Raw genomic sequence first — 17,670 nt, forward strand, 5'->3', positions numbered from 1 at the left:
GGTTTTTTAGCATGATTAACAGAACGCTGTATAATGCATCTTGCATTGAGCCATTAATGCCACTTGAGGGCGGTATTTGACAGCTTAGCAAAACCTGGCCAGTAATGTATAAAGATAATGGTATTTCACAATGAACACCTGACCAGTGTATGTTCTTAACCTGTAATGCTTTGTAGTTCATTAGAAATATAAACAGTGCTGATTTTCTTCTAATTTCAGAGAAGTAAACTTTTCAGTGGAATAATAGTGAAATAAATACCTTATTTCCTATAAGTTTGTATCCTAATTTTAAATCTTTCCTGTTAATGCAAGTCATGTGATCATTTAAAAAATCAAAATAATTATTGTGGGTTTTTCTACAGAAAAACCTGTGTGGAAATAAACCTCTTTCTTAAAGCAGTAAAATTAGATTTTATAGTGAAAAGAAACATTATGTCCAAATCATATAATTTTTATTTATAAATATCTAATTTTGAATGCATTTATGTCCCACTGAAATTTGCATAGATTCAAGGGATATATTTCTTACAAATATTCTTTGGAGGAAAATGGAATTATAAATTATTAAGGCTCGAAATAGAGGCATAGAGGCAGGAAGAAAGATAAATATACCAATTTCTTTATAGGCAATATTAACCTAACTCCAACTAGTGCTTGTCTGTAAGCTTTCTTGCTGTTTAGGGTTGTATTGAAGATTGACTAACATCTGCTTAGTTAAATAAAATAAATACCAATTTACTAATTCTTAAAATTAAATCTAAAAGAAGAGATTATTTATAAGTGCATGTTTGGCAATAATTGATATAGCATAGGTAATTTGCAGTTTTTTTGTGTGTTTCAAATTTAGAAAATACAGCTAAGTCTTTCCTCACTATATATAGTTATTTATTTATTTTTAGTCAGTAAAGAGGACATGAGCCCAAAACTGCCCCCTCTTAATAGTGATACTGGCAGCAGCAATGCTAATGTTCCTGATCTGATGGATGAGTTTATAGCAGAACGACTTCGAAGTGGTAATGCCTCAGTAAGTGTTACTTTATTTTATTTATTTGGTTTTAGAAGAGTAAAGAAACTAAAAGCTACATTTCTATTTGTGTATTTATTTACATATGTGGCAATTTTTATTCAAAACAGCCTTCCCCCAGAATTTAACCCATTTTTTGAATTTAGATTTTTAAATTACATTTTTATAATAATTTTTGTCCTTAGGCATAAAACAAGCAGCTTATAGTTTTGACCAGGGTGAAAGATTGGAATATCTGTTTGCTCAGGTACCCTAGTAAAGCCTCTATCTTCCTAGTCCTCCCTGTATTTTTCATATTTGCTCATAAGTTACCCTAATGCCCACTGCCAGCCCTCAGCAGGAAAGATAACAATCGTAGTCTTCTGGCCCAACTGCCATAATTTTAGTAACATAAATATCAGTTATTTAATCATTCCAGATAACTTTAGAAGGGATTTAAAAATTATCTTTACTGAGTGTTAGGATTATGATAAAATGAAAATAGAAGCACTTATATCCCTAATCGTACTTAATTGTTAAGGAAACATATAGTTTGAATTGCTTTTTGTAAATGGTCTTATTACATTTAGATTTCAACTTGTCTTTAGTAAAAGTCTATATAGCTCCATTACATTTCCCTAGGTTTGTTTTTTTTTTAAGTTTTTTTCTCTCGAGTGGGGAAAAAATTTACAGAAGCATTATATATGTAACCGTTATAGAACGACATCTTTGCCATCATTCTTCCCTTCCTCCACTAGCTCTTCTATGTGCTTCTTCATTTAACGTTTGAATACTTTGCTCTTTCTGTTGTCTTAACTTTATTCCATAGATTCTTTTGAGGCTTAAAAATCTTGGGCCTAGCAACTATGATGTTTGGGTTTTTGCTTTAGGCAGACCAAACAGTAAGTAGTTCAGGCTTCAGCTCTGTACAGTTTAATATATGGTTAATATGCTTTCCCCCTCCTATTTCAGGCCCTAAAATTCAACATTTATTCTGATGATTCTCTTGGATATTAAAAATTTCAGATGCTTAATGAGAATAAAAAGAAAACATTTAAATGGTTAAATATTTCTTGAATTTTTAGACTATGACAAGAAGAGGAAGTAGTCCAGGCAGCCTCGAAATACCCAAAGACCTCCCTGATATTCTAAACAAGCAGAACCAGATGCGCCCTGTTGATGACCCTGGTGTGCCCTCAGAATGGACTTCTCCTGCCAGTGCAGGGAGCAGTGATCTTATCAGCTCAGATAGTCATTCAGATTCTTTCAGTGCTTTCCAGTACGATGGCCGAAAATTTGACAGTAAGTATCTTTCTTTATTTGAGCGGTATGTTTTTTTTGTTGATCTTTTTCTGTTGTAGACTGACTTATAGATTATATAACCATCACCTTCCCTATAATGTTATTTAGATTCTCACATTATTTTGGTTTCATTTTTCAGTGAGATTCCAAAGGAAGTTTTAAAGAATCACTTTTAAGTTGGGACCACATTATTTTGCCAAACTTAAGACATTTAAAAAACAATACTGTCCTTTCATAAGACAAGTGATATTTTAAGACCAAATATGTAGAAAGGAAAAAAATATTAGGGTGGACTTGATATTAGAATAAAGGACAGTCATGGTTATGTGTTGGCACTATTTCAATAACTCCTGTTTGGGAACCACTTTATGTTCAGTGCCTCAGTACATTCAGTACAGTTGTGTTCTTTGCTGTGGTACCCAGAATCTTTCTTAAACAGTTGCTTCATGTCAGAATGACATCAACAACATTATTTGGTGCTATATTGCTATCACATATAGCTTTTCTGTGGTAATTCTGTATTATGCTTGACATTGAAGGGAACCAAAATTTTAAAAAAGAATGGCAACCTTGGGAACCAAATTTGTGAAGAGCTGGGAGATGAATTGGAGAATTACATATTTCCTATTTCCATGGGTTATATGTTACTATGATCTCAGACTTCAAATATGATTTAAGAGAAAAGTGCTTTTTACCAAATACATGGCATTTTTGCTAAAATTGAATTTTTTTAGATTATAAAATACCAGAAAAACAGTATGTATACTACCAGCTACCAGAAAACATGGATAAGAATAGTGATGGTATGTCTTTTATCGTTATTGTCAATAATAAGCTGTAAGAATCTTTAAAAATTTGTTTCTAACTATAAAACTTGTTTTTAATTAGCATTATTTACATTTGCCTGAGTAATATGTAACTATAATCGATTTGGGAGTATGCTAAAACTTAACCATTTTGCTTATGTAACTCTTATAAATATTCTGTTTTGTAAATATTTTTGTTTTATAATTGGGACTTCCATATAGTAGCATGTCTTCTTTCTATAGGTTTTGGCTTTGGAGCTGATACTGGGATTGCATCCTCTGCTGATGTGGATTCAGGTTCTGGCCATCATCAATGTGCTGAAGAGCAGGAAGTGGCTAGTCTAACCACGCTTCAGATAGATTCTGAAACAAGCAGTCTTAATCAACAAGCTTTCTCTGCTGAAGTTGCAACGGTTACTGGTAAAGTTACTCAAGGGAATGTCTTTCTTAAATGCATTTTCTTAAGCCATCAAAGAATCTGCTTAGAATTTTATTTGTTAGATGTTGTTACTTGTATCTATTTATTATTTTTTTCACTCATCTTTATGTAACAATGGAAGGGAAAAAATTAAGAGTTTCTTGACCTGGAGACCACATGAATAAGCTTCAGGGGACTCTGAACTCCTAATATTGTATGTCAGATTTTGTATATGTTTGCACCAGAGCATTTTTTGATGCAGTTTTTAAATAGATGACCAAAAAAGTTGAGAAGTACTACTCTGTACCTTTTTCATTGTCTTCCAGAGTCAGTCTAGATTTTTATAGATTTCTTTGATGAAGTATTTATTATAAAAAACATATAAGGCACACTAATAGAAGGCTTATTAGTGTATTAATATCCTGTATTTAGACAGTAACTTTTAGCAACTTTTTGTGTTTGGTCAAACCCAATGATAAAATGACAAGTGGGGTGCAAGAAAGTCAATCCTGAAATGCAGTGACAAGAGGGAACCTGAGCAGCTAGTTGTTCATAGCTCAGGGTTCCATTGATCCATATTCATTCTGGTTCCCATAGAAGTTTGATGCACTTTGATGGGTGATTATCCCTTCCAGTTTTAATAGCAGTAAGGTAGTTTTTGCATCTTGTGGTTGGCTGGAACTTGCAAGTCTGAAAGAGTGATTTCTGTATATCTGGATTAGGCATATTTCTTTAGCCAAATCAAACAGATTCAATCTGGCAAGCAGAATTCTTTGTAAATAGGAACCCATCATGTTTTCACATTGTACCTCTTCTTTTCCACATCTTTTCTATCAGTGCATAAGTAAGAACTTTAGCCTGCTGTATTGCAGAATGGTTGCTGAATGGAGGACAGGAGCCAGTTGTATTAGATCTAAGTCCTGTTATTACAGAATTAAATTACTCAAATTGAAATATCAGAGAAATTTCTTATTTTTTAATAAACATTGTTTATTGTAGTTATCCTTAAAGTAGATATAGATGAAAAGATACTCAACATTACTGGTAATGTAAATAAAAACTACAGAACATAAATAAAAACTATGAGGTTATCAATAAACACGTAATAAAACAGCTCAAGTTAAAAACACTGACAAAACCAAGTGTGGAAGTGGTCATAGAGCAACTAGAAATATATATTACTACTGGAATGCAAAACGGTAGGACCACTCTGCAAAAATATGGCAGTATTTTTTAAATTAAACACACATTTACCATACGACTTTCCTAGGTATCTACCTCAGATAGTTGCATGCTTAAGTTCATGACAGCATTACTCACAGTAGCTAAAAATTTAAAACAATCCAAACGTCCATCAACTAATGAATAGATAATCAAATTGTAGTTTATTAATTAATTGAATATTCATTGGATTGTTAGTAATAAAATTAAAGGCAGTAGTGATTCTCTAATTGCTAATTTTTTTTTCTTTTGGTATCATTAGTCTACAATTGCGTGAAGAACATTACGTTTATTAGGCACTCCCTTCACCAATTCCCCCCACATACCCCTTCACAGTCACTGTCCATCTGCATAGTAAGATGCTGTAAAATCACTACTTGTCTTCTCTGTGTTGCACAGCCCTCCCCGTACCCCCCATGTACTATACATTCTAATTGTAATGCCCTCTTTCTTTTTCCCCAGCCTTATCCCTCCCTTCCCTCTCATCCTCCCAGTCCCTTTCCCTTTGGTAACTGTTAGTCCATTCTTGAGTTCTGTGATTCTGCTGCTGTTTTGTTCCTTCCGTTTTCCTTTGTTCTTATACTCCACATATGAGTGAAATCATTTGGTACTTGTCTTTCTCCGCCTGGCTTATTTCACTGAGCATAATACCCTCTCACTCCATCCATGTTGTTGGGAATGGTAGGATCTGTTTTTTTCTTATGGCTGAGTAATATTCCATTGTGTATATGTACCACCTCTTCTTTATCCATTCATCTACTGATGGACACTTAGGTTGCTTCCATATCTTGTCTATTGCAAATAGTGCAGCGATAAACATAGGGGTGCATCTGTCCTTTTCAAACTGGAGTGCTGCATTCTTAGGGTAAATTCCTAGAAGTGGAATTCTTGGGTCAAATGGTATTTCTATTTTGAGCATTCTGAGGAACCTCCATACTGCTTTCCACAATGGTTGAACTAGTTTACATTCCCACCAGCAGTGTAGGAGGGTTCCCCTTTCTCCACAACCTCGCCAACATTTGTTATTGTTTGTCTTTTCGATGATGGTGATCCTTACTGGTGTGAGGTGATATCTCATTGTGGTTTTAATTTGCATTTCTCTGATGATTAGCGATGTGGAGCATCTTTTCATGTGCCTGTTGGCCATCTGGATTTCTTCTTTAGAGAACTGTCTATTCAGCTCCTCTGCCCATTTTTTAATTCAATTATTTGCTTTTTGTTTGTTGAGGCATGTGGGCTCTTGATATATTTTGGATGTCAATCCTTTATCGGATCTGTCATTTATGAATATGTTCTCCCATACCGTAGGACACCTTTTTGTTCTATTGATGGTGTCCTTTGCTGTACAGAAGCTTTTTAGTCCCACTTGTTCATTTTTGCCTTTGTTTCCCTTGCATAGGGAGATATGTTCATAAAGAAGTCCCTCATGTTTATGTCCATGAGATTTTTGCCTATGTTTTTTTCTAAGAGTTTTATGGTTTCATGACTTACATTCAGGTCTTTGATCCATTTGGAGTTTACTTTTATGTATGGGGTTGGACAGTGATCCAGTTCCATTCTCTTCATGTAGCTGTCCAGTTTTGCCAGCACCATCTGTTGAAGAGACTGTCATTTCCCCATTGTATGTCCATGGCTCCTTTATCGTATATTAATTGGCCATATATGTTTGGGTTAATGTCTGGAGTCTCTATTTTGTTCCACTGGTCTGTGGCTCTGTTCTTGTGCCAGTACCAAACTGTCTTGATTACTGTAGCTTTGTAGTAGAGCTTGAAGTTGGGGAGTGAGATCCCCCCGACTTTATTCTTCTTTCTCAGGATTGCTTTGGCTATTCAGGGTCTTTGACGGTTCCATATGAATTTTTGAACTATTTATTCCAGTTCATTGAAGAATGCTGTTGGTAATTTGATGGGGATTGCATCGAATCTATATATTGCTTTGGGCAGGATGGCCATTTTGATGATATTAATTCTTCCTAGCCAGGAGCATGGGATGAGTTTCCATTTGTTAGTGATTTGTTTAATTTCTCTTAAGAATGTCTTGTAGTTTTCAGGGTATAAGACTTTCACTTCCTTGGTTAGGTTTATTCCTAGGTATCTTATTCTTTTTGATGGTATTGTGAATGGAATTGTTTTCCTGATTTCTCTATTAGTTCATTGTTAGTGTATAGGAAAGCCACAGATTTCTGTGTGTTAATTTTGTATCCTGCAACTTTGCTGAATTCCGATATTAGTTCTAGTAGTTTTGCAGTGGAGTATTTAGGGTTTTTTATGTACAATATCATATCATTTGCAAATAGTGACAGTTTGACTTCTTCTTTACCAATCTGGATTCCTTGTATTTCTTTGTTTTTTCTGATTGCCATGGCTAGGACCTCCAGTACCATGTTGAATAACAGTGGGGAGAGTGCGCATCCCTCTCTTGTTCCCGATCTCAGAGGAAAAGGTTTCAGCCTCTCGCTGTTCAGTATGATGTTGGCTGTGGGTTTATCATATATAGCCTTTATTATGTTGAGGTACTTGCCCTCTCTGCCCATTTTGTTGAGAGTTTTTATCATGAATGGATGTTGAATTTTGTTTAATGCTTTTTCAGCATCTATGGAGATGATCGTGTGGTTTTTCTCCTTCTTTTTGTTGATGTGGTGGATGATGTTGATGGATTTTCGAACATTGTACCATCCTTGCATCCCTGAGATGAATCCTACCTGGTCATGGTGTATGATCCTCTTGATGTATTTTTGAATTTGGTTTGCTAATATTTTGTTGAGTATTTTTGCATCTGTGTTCATCAGGGATATTGGTCTGTAGTTTTCTTTTTTGGTGGGGTCTTTGCCTGGTTTTGGTATTAGGGTGATGTTGGCTTCATAGAATGAGTTTGGGAGTATTCCCTCCTCTTCTATTTTTTGGAAGACTTTAAGGAGAATGGGTGTTATGACTTCTCTATATGTCTGATAAAATTCCGAGGTATATCCATCTGGCCCAGGGGTTTTGTTCTTGGGTAGTTATTTGATTACTGCTTCAATTTCGTTGCTGGTAATTGGTCTGTTTAGATTTTCTGTTTCTTTCTGGGTCAGTCTTGGAAGGTTGTATTTTTCTAGGAAGTTGTCCATTTCTCCTAGGTTTCCCAGCTTGTTAGCATATAGGTTTTCATAGTATTCTCTAATAATTCTTTGTATTTCTGTGGGGTCTGTCATGATTTTTCCTTTCTCATTTCTGATTCTGTTGATGTGTGTTGACTCTCTTTTTCTCTTAAAAAGTCTGGCTAGAGGCTTATCTATTTTGTTTATTTTCTCAAAGAACCAGCTCTTGGTTTCATTGATTTTTGCTATTGTTTTATTCTTCTCAATTTTATTTATTTCTTCTCTGATCTTTATTATGTCCCTCCTTCTGCTGACCTTAGGCCTCATTTGTTCTTTTTCCAATTTTGATAATTGTGACATTGGTCTATTCATTTGGGATTGTTCTTCCTTCTTTAAATATGCCTGGATTGCTATATACTTTCCTCTTAAGACTGCTTTCACTGCGTCCCACAGAAGTTGGGGCTTTGTGTTGTTGTTGTCATTTGTTTCCATATATTGCTGGATCTCCATTTTAATTTGGTCATTGATCCATTGATTATTTAGGAGCATGTTGTTAAGCCTCCATGTGTTTGTGAGCCTTTTTGCTTTCTTTGTACAATTTATTTCTAGTTTTATACCTTTGTGGTCTGAAAAGTTGGTTGGAAGGATTTCAATCTTTTGGAATTTACTGAGGTTCTTTTTGTGGCCTAGTATGCGGTCTGTTCTGTAGAATGTTCCATGTGCACTTGTGAAGAATGTGTATCCTGTTGCTTTTGGGTGTAGAGTTCTGTAGATGTCTATTAGGTCCATCTGTTCTAGTGTGTTGTTTGGTGCCTCTGTGTCCTTATTTATTTTCTTTCTGGTGGATCTGTTCTTTGGAGTGAGTGGTGTGTTGAAGTCTCCCAAAATGAATGCATTGCATTCTATTTCCTCCTTTAATTCTGTTAGTATTTGTTTCACATATATTGGTGCTCCTGTGTTGGGTGCATATATGTTTATAATAGTCATATCCTCTTGTTGGACTGAGCCCTTTATCATTATGTAATGTCCTTCTTTATCTCTTATTACTTTCTTTATTTTGAAGTCTATTTTGTCTGATACAAGTATTGCAACACCTGCTTTTTTCTCTCTGTTGTTTGCATGAAATATCTTTCTCCATCCCTTAACTTTTAATCTGTGCATGTCTTTGGGTTTGAGGTGAGTCTCTTATAGGCAGCATATAGATGGGTCTTGCTTTTTTATCCATTCTATTACTCTGTGTCTTTTGATTGGTGCATTCAGTCCATTTACATTCAGGGTGATTATCGAAAGATATGTCCTTATTGCCATTGGAGGCTTTAGATTTGTGGTTACCAAAAGTTCAAGGTTAGCTTGTTTTACTACCTTACTGTCCGACCTCACTCGCTTACTGAGCTGTTATAAACACAGTCTGATGATTATTTCTTTCCCTTCTTTTTCCTCCTCCTCCACTCTTCATATGTTGGGTTTTTTGTTCGTGCTCTTTTTAGGAGTGCTCCCATCTAGAGCAGTCCCTCTAAGATACCCTGTAGAGGTGGTTTGTGGGAGACAAATTCCTTCAACTTTTGCTTGTCTGGGAATTGTTTAATTCCCTCCTTCATATTTAAATGATAATGGTGCTGGATCCAGTATCCTTGGTTCAAGGCCCTTCTGTTTCATTGCATTAAATATATCATGCCATTCTCTTCTGGCCTGTAAGGTTTCTGTTGAGAAATCTGATGATAGCCTGATGGGTTTTCCTTTGTAGGTGACCTTTTTTCTCTCTGGCTGCCTTTAATACTCTGGCCTTGTCCTTGATCTTCGCCATTTTAATTATTATGTGTCTTGGTGTTGTCCTCTTTGGATCCCGTCTCTCGGGAGTTCTGTGTGTCTCCGTAGTCTGAGCAACTATTTCCTCCCCCAGTTTGGGGAAGTTCTCAGCAATTATTTCCTTAAAGACACTTTCTATCCCTTTTTCTCTCTCTTCTTCCTCTGGTACCCCTAAAATGTGGATATTGTTCCTTTTGGATTGGTCACACAGTTCTCTTAGTATTGTTTCATTCCTGGAGATCCTTTTCTCTCTCTCTGCATCAGCTTCTATGTGTTCCTGTTCTCTGGTTTCTATTCCATCAATGGCCTCTTGCATCTTATCCATTCTGCTTATAAATCCTTCGAGAGATTGTTTCACTTCTGTAATCTCCCTCTGGACGTCTGTAATCTCCCTCCGGACTTCATCCCTTAGCTCTTGCATATTTCTCTGCAGCTCTGTCAGCATGTGTATGATTTTTATTTTGAATTCTTTTTCAGGGAGACTGGTTAGGTCTGCCTCTGCAGATCCTTTCTCAGGTGTTGTTTGAAGTATCTTGGATTAGACCAAATTTTTTTGCCTTTTCATGGTGATAGCAGTGGCTGTAGGCAGGTTGCGGGTGTGTCAGCTGGGAGAAGACAGTCCTTTCCTGCTTGCTGGATGCCTTGCCCTTCTCTGCTGCCTATGACAGTGACCCGCACTCCTGGAGCAGCCACCTAAGCTGCTGTGGGCAGAGTGTCCGTCAGAGCCACGCGGAGCCCTACGGGGGATGGCAGGCATGCCAGGTGCGCTCCTCCGTGCTAGCGGTGACCCTGCCGGGCAGCTCTGTGCCAGCAGCGGCCTTTGGGTCTGGACCAGGTAGCTGTGCCTTGGGCTGGGATTCCGGTTGGCTGCTGGGAGCGCGCCTGCTACCTCTGGCTCCACTGCAGGTGCACACGGGCCTCTACCAGTCTCCTCTGGCTCCCCTGATGTCGGTGTGCGCAAGCTGCGCCCCAGCTGTTCGGTTGCGCCGCTGCGGGCTCGCACAAGCCTCTCCTGGTCTCCTCTGGTGCCGTTGGAGCATGGATCTGCCCTCAATCCCTTCTGGCACAGCCATCCCCAGCACGCGCTGCCACTCTCCCGCTACTGGGCTGGTGTGTCGGGGTCCGCGCCAGTTGGAGGAACGACTGGCAGGCTGCTTAGTGCCGTGAGGGGCTTCAGAGTTGCACTGCCTCCCCGGGGTTTAGGGCGCCGAAGTTTCCCCGAGATTCCCAACTGCTGGCTATGTGTGCCACGACAACTTTGTCCAGCTATGGGGTCCCTGTCTCTTTAAGACTTGCAGAAAGCGCTCACTTTTCTTTTGTCTCAGGGGAGCCGGTTGCAGGGACCTGCCCACAGGTTTTGCTTTTCCGTTTCTCTAATATCCAGCACCCTGTGTACCTTGTGTCTGCGTTCCGGGTGCAAATTTCTAGAGCTGGTTGTTTAGCAGTCCTGGGCTTTCACTCCCTCCCCTTTCCAACTCCTTTCTTCCCGCTGGGTTTTGGGGTGAGAGAGCATTCGGGTCCCGACTGGCCATGGCTTATATCTTACCCCCTTCTTGTGATGCTGAGTTCTCGCACATGTAGATGTATCCTGGCTGTTGTACTGCATTCACTGGTGTCTCTTTTAGGAGTAGTTGTATTTACTGTATTTTCATAAATATATATGTTTTGGGAAGGAGATTTCCTCTGAACTACTTATGCCGCCATCTTCCCGTGATCCCTCTAATTGCGATTCTTAATAAAAAATTTAAGTTTTAGTTCTTAAAAATCAGATTTTTGTGGCTGAAGATAATGCAGTGGAGATAAGAGAAATAAATTTGTATTAAAAAGCATTTAGCTGAAAGATTGACTTTTTGAAATACACCTGAAGTTTTTGATAAACATTAGAGAGATTGTTTTCATCAAGTTGGTGTTTGTACTATAGTGTAGAATCCCTAAATTTCTGTAACTGTCATTTAATATATGATTTTGTGCCATATGGATTTATACCAAATCTCAAATGAAAGAAAGGGAACCTACCACCTACTGTGTATCGTAATTGAGACTAATATGGTCATATGATTATCATTCAATAAGGCATTATTAGCTCTCTCTGTACTTTTTAAGGCATTAATTTAAAGTTCTATATTTAAAAATTGTATAATGTGGAGTGACACATTTGTGGAATTGAAATAACACAAATATGTATTTAATTTACTTGGCTTTGTTTTACTGTTTAGAAAGAGGTAATGATTATTGACTCTGGAATATTGGTATTTCTAAAATTAAAAGATCTAATGTATTTTTTTAATTGATGTGTTAAGTCACATACTATGTTAGTTTCAGCTTAACAACAGTGATTTGACATTTGAATATTTTGCAAATGGTCACCACAATAAGTCTAGTCACCTTACAAAGTTAATACAGTGTATTGATTGTATTCCCTATGATGTACATTACAGTCCCATAACTTATGTATTTTATAACTGGAAATTTGTCCTCCTTAATCTTCTTCATCCACTCACCTCCCCCTCTGGCATCCACATATCTATTCTCTGTATCTATGAGTCTGGGTTATGTTTTGTTTTGGTTTTGTTTTGTTTTGTTTGCTTTTTAGAGTCCCCATGTATGTGAAATCATGAGGTATTTGTCTTTGTCTGACTTACTTTACTTACTATAATACTCTCAAGCTCTATCTGTGTTGCTGCAAACAGCAAAGTTTCATTCCTTTTTATGACTAATGTTTCATTGTATGTATATACAGCATCTTCTGTATCCATTCGTCCACAGATAGATACTCAGGTTTCCATATCTTGGCCATGTAAATAATGCTGCAATGAATGTAGTGGTGCATAAATCTTTTTGAATTGTGTGTTTTCTTCAGATAGATCAGGGAGTGGATTTGCTGGATCATACAGTAACTTGTAACTTGTAATTTTTGGAGAAACCTCCAGGCTGTTTTTCTATAGTGACTGCACCAATATATATTCCTGCCAACAGCACATAATGGTTTTCTTTTCTCCTCATCATCACCAGTACTTATTTCCTATCTTTTTTTTTTGTATCATTAATCTAAAATTACATGAGGAACCTTATGTTTACTAGAATTCCCCCTTCACCAAGTACCCCCCACATACCCCATTAGTCAGTGTCCATCAGCGTAGTAAGATGCTGTAAAGTCACTACTTTTCTTCTCTGTGTTGCACAGCCCTCCCCATACCCCCCCCACATTATACATGCTAATCATAAGATCCCCTTTCTTCTTCCCCCCACCTTCTCCCTCCCTCTCCACCCACCCTCCCCCACCCTGCCCCTTTGGTAATCGGTAGTCCTTTCTTGGAGTCTGTGAGTCTGCTGCTGTTTTGTTCCTTCAGTTTTGCTTCATTGTTATACTTCACAAATGAGGGAAATCATTTGGTACTTGTCCTTCTCCACTTGGCTTATTTCACTGAGCATAATACCCTCTAGCTCCATCCATGTTGTTGCAAATGGTAGGATTTGTTTTCTTCTAATGGCTGAATAATATTCCACTGTGTATATGTACCACATCTTTATCCATTCATCTACTGATGGATACTTAGGTTGCTTCCATTTCTTGGCTATTGTAAATAGTGCTGCAATAAACATAGGGGTGCATTATGTCTTTTTCAAACTGGGCTGCTGCATTCTTAGGGTAAATTCCTAGAAGTGGGATTCCTGGATCAAATGATATTTCTATTTTTAGTTTTTTGGGGAACCTCCATATTGCTTTCCACAATGGTTGAACAAGCTTACATTGCCACCAGCAGTGTAGGAGGGTTCCCCTTCCTCCACAACCTCGCCAACATTTGTTGTTGTTTGTCTTTTGGATGGTGGTGATCCTTACTGGTGTGAGGTGATATCTCATTGTGGTTTTAATCTGCATTTTTCTGATGACTAGCGATGTGGAGCATCTTTTCATGTGTCTGTTGGACATCTGAATTTCTTCTTTGGAGAACTGTCTGTTCAGCTCCTCTGCCCATTTTTTAATTGGATTGTTCACTTTTTGTTTGTTGAGGTGTGTGTGCTCTTCATATATTTTGGGTGTCAACCCTTTATCGGATCTGTCATTTATGAATATATTCTCCTTTTTGTTCTATTGATGGTGTCCTTTGCTGTACAGAAACTTTTCAGCTTGATATAGTCCCACTTGTTCATTTTTGCTTTTGTTCCTCTTGCCAGGGGAGATATGTTCATGAAGAAGTTGCTCATGTTTATGTCCAAGAGATTTTTTCCTATGTTTTTTTCTAAGAGTTTTATGGTTTCATGGCTTACATTCAGGTCCTTGATCCATTTCGAATTTACTTTTGTGTATGGGGTTAGACAGTGATCCAGTTTCATTCTCTTACATGTAGCTGTCCAATTTTGCCAACACCATCTGTTTAAGAGACTCTCATTCCCCCATTGTATGTCCATGGCTCCTTTATCGTATATTAATTGACCATATATGTTTATTTCCTATCTTTTTTGATAATGGCCATTCTGATAGGTATAAGATAATATCTCATTGTGGTTTTGGTTTACATTTCTCTGATGAATAGTGAAGCTGGGCATCTTTTTATATGTCTGTTGGCCATCTGTATGTGTTCTTTGGAAAAATATCTGTTCAGATCCTCTGCCCATTTTCAAATCAGATTGCTTGTTTTTTGGTGTTGAGTTGCATGGGTTCTTTATGTGTTTTGGATATTAACCCATTATTAGGTATATAATTTAAAAATATCACCTCCCATTTAGTGGGTTACTTTTTCATTTTGTTAATGGTTCCCTTCACTGTACAGAAACTTTTAATTTAACATAATTGCCATTTGGCTTTGTTTGTTTTGTTTTGTTTTTGCTTTTATTTCCCTTGCCTTCGGAGTCAGAACCACAGAAGCATTGCAAAGACCAATGTCAGGGAACTTATCACCTATGTTTTCATCCAGGAGTTTTATGTTTTCAGGTCTTATATTCAAGTCTTTAATCCATTTTGAGTTGGCTTTTGTATGTGGTGTAAGAAAGTGGCCCAATTTCATTCTTTGAATGTAGCTGTCCAAATTCCAAGCATCATTTATTGAAAAGACTGTCCTTTCCCCATTGTATATTATTGCCTCCTTTGTCATAAATTAATTGTTCATGTGTGCATAGGTTTATACCTGGGCTCTCTATTCTGTTCAAATGACGTATGTGCCTGATTATGTGCCAGTGCCATATTGTTTGATTACTGTAGATTTTGGAGGCATGTTCTGTATGTATTAAGTGAATCTGGCCTAATCTTTTATTTAAAGCTGATGTTTCCCTATTGATTTTCTGTTGAAAAGATCTAATATTTTAACTGCTTACTTGATAGTAGCAGTAGTCCACCACAACCACCACTAATTGTTCAATACAGTATTAATTTATGCTATGTTTTATTTAAATTAACAGAGCCTGCCATGTGCCAGATATTATACTAGACACTGGCAATACTTCACTATATAACATAGATACAGTCCCTGTTCTTGGAGTGCATGCATTACTGAGGTATATTTAAAACTAAACAGGCACTTTTCAAGTTTGTGTGATAAGTGGTAAAATGTGGAAGTACAAGAACATATTGCAAGGACTTCTTATGCACACCGGAAAGGTTAGATTAGGCTCCTCAGGAAGCATTGTCTAAGCTGAGATCTGAAAAATAAACAGATGTTAGCCAGAACTAAAATAAAAGGTAAGAGTTCCATGAAAAGGAAAAACATGGAAAAGGCAAGAGGTATGATACATTCTGATAAATACCAGTAATTTACTTTCTATGGCTAGATCTGAAAAGTATTAGGGGAATCATGGAGTAGTAAGAAAATTGCAGAAAGACTGGAAAAACACACTAAGAGATTTGAACTTAGACTGAGGCCAGTGAGAAGCCATGTAAGGATTGTAAATGAGGGAATATCAATGTCAGATTAGATTTTTAGATCTTTTTGCTGCCTTATGGAGAATGGAGTGGAAGGAAGAGGTAGGGGTGTAGGGAAGACTGAAGGTTGGGCACCATCAGGAGTCACTGTAATCCAGGATAACAGTGATAGCAGCATATAGAGCTGCCATGAGCAAGTTCCTCTTCTCTTGAATTGCCCTAAGTCTGAAGCAAGTGAAATAGATTACCAGTGGGTATCAGAGTTTCTATAGATGGACCAGGAATGGAAGTAGACATTCTTGTTCTCAGTGATAACTTCTATTAACTAATATGTACAGTTCTGATTCCATATTAGTCCCATAGTAAACATGAGATAAGACCCTTAGCTACATGGTCTTCTACAGTATGATTTTTATTGACCTTTTTGGTCAATTTGTAATTTGTTTTATCTTTTGATGTTTTTAATTTGTATTTTACTGGGGTTTCAAAAAGCATTACATCTTAGATAGGGGGTATTGAATATTCTTTTTATGGTAATTTTATGAAATTATATTTACAGGTTCAGAAAGTGCTTCTCCAGTCCATTCAGCCCTGGAATCCAGGTCACAGACACCTTCTCCTTCCACATTGAATGTAGATCACATGGAACAGAAAGATCTACAGCTTGATGAGAAGCTCCACCATTCTGTTCTTCAGACACCAGATGATCTAGGTAATATTTGGAAATTAGATATTTGGCATTTTTCCTTTCAGAGCATTAGTGTCAGGAGATCTTAAACAAGGCATCCTAACCTTAATTATGTATTATGTATTTACTCAATATATTTTATTGTCTTTTAAAAATTTGTTACTATAACATTTCTTTGCTCTTAAAGAGATACTCATACTCTGATTTTTGTTGTTATTATAGATGATTATAGTCCTACCATTCATGACTGCATTATTTTTGTATGTTATATTTATTGATACAGTACCTTTTCCTAAAGCAGGAAATACATATAATTTGGCATTATTACTCTTAATGTTGTATATGAAAAACTGCTGATTCACTTGAGAAAGTAATAGCATTATCACTTGCTAATCAGGCTTTCAGTGAAATTATTTTTTACTAATTTGAGTCTGCAAGTATATCAAGTTAATTTTCATTAAAAAGTAGGTGGTCCAACTGAAGTATTTTTATTTTTTAAGTAAATGCTAAAAAGTGCCTGGGAAACTTCAGAAATTATAAATTTAAGAAAAGTTATTTTTGTTAAATCCTACATGATGTAACAAGCATCAGGATAAAATGTTATTTTGCAAATATGCCAAAAACTTTGGTCAAGGACATAGTTGATGAGATATTTACAACAGATAATATAAAATGCCAGTTCTCATTGATAATGCAGCACATTTACTCTCTGTCCAAAGGAAGAAATGTAAAGCCATATAACTTCTGGCCTTTTTTTCTTAATGTATTTATTCTCTTAATATGCAACTACTTTGCAATTACATAGTCCAAATCTTCTGGTTTGTAGATTATTTCTGATGTTTTCTTTCTGTTTGGTCTGCAATTTTTTTTTTTTTTAGTTTTTGCCCAGTCGGAAAAAATTTTAAACTGAAGAAAAGTTGCAAGACTATTAAAATGAATACCCATAAATCCTTCAGATTAACTCACCAGTTGTTAATATCTTTATCTCTTTCTGTATCTATATACACCACTTTATCTCTTTATCTCCATATCTATATCTATCTATCTATCTATCTATCTATCTATCTACCACTTTTATCTCTCTGTATCTATATACATGCACAAAGCAACCCCATCTCCCCCACCTTTCTTTCATTGTTTTGGGGCCATTTATTGTAGATAACAGACCCTTCACGTCTAAACACTTCAGTAAGGATGTTCTAAGAATAAGTGTACATTCAGTGCACAACCACAGTGTAATGCACATTCAGGATATTTAACACTGATACATCACTAGTTTCAGTTTATAGTTAAATTTCCTGAGTTGTCTAAATAATATCCTTTCTAGCTACCCCACACCACTACCAACCCAATCTAGTAAACAGAAGGATTACATGTTGTTGCTTGCTTTGTGATCACTTAAAATTTTGTTAGCTTTACCTTGAGAAGAGTAGGTTAGAGACAAATCAGTTGATTTATCACTGCATTATGAAGGTTATATGAAGTAGGGAGAT

General features: G+C 36.7%; 1 protein-coding gene across 5 annotated transcripts in view; it reads left to right on the plus strand.

The window, feature by feature from the left end:
• Window positions 1–17,670, plus strand: part of RALGAPA1 (Ral GTPase activating protein catalytic subunit alpha 1) — a 272,386-nt gene that overhangs the window by 106,292 nt on the left and 148,424 nt on the right. For all 5 annotated transcript variants that reach the window (XM_036881215.2, XM_057488494.1, XM_057488495.1 and 2 more), the window contains 4 exons: window positions 900–1,024; window positions 2,089–2,305; window positions 3,355–3,531; window positions 16,049–16,201. In XM_036881215.2, the coding sequence (XP_036737110.2) occupies window positions 900–1,024; window positions 2,089–2,305; window positions 3,355–3,531; window positions 16,049–16,201 (672 nt within the window). The remainder of the gene's footprint in view (window positions 1–899; window positions 1,025–2,088; window positions 2,306–3,354; window positions 3,532–16,048; window positions 16,202–17,670) is intronic.

This window comes from Manis pentadactyla, chromosome 11 (assembly GCF_030020395.1).
Source record: "Manis pentadactyla isolate mManPen7 chromosome 11, mManPen7.hap1, whole genome shotgun sequence".
NCBI classification, from domain to species: domain Eukaryota; kingdom Metazoa; phylum Chordata; class Mammalia; order Pholidota; family Manidae; genus Manis; species Manis pentadactyla.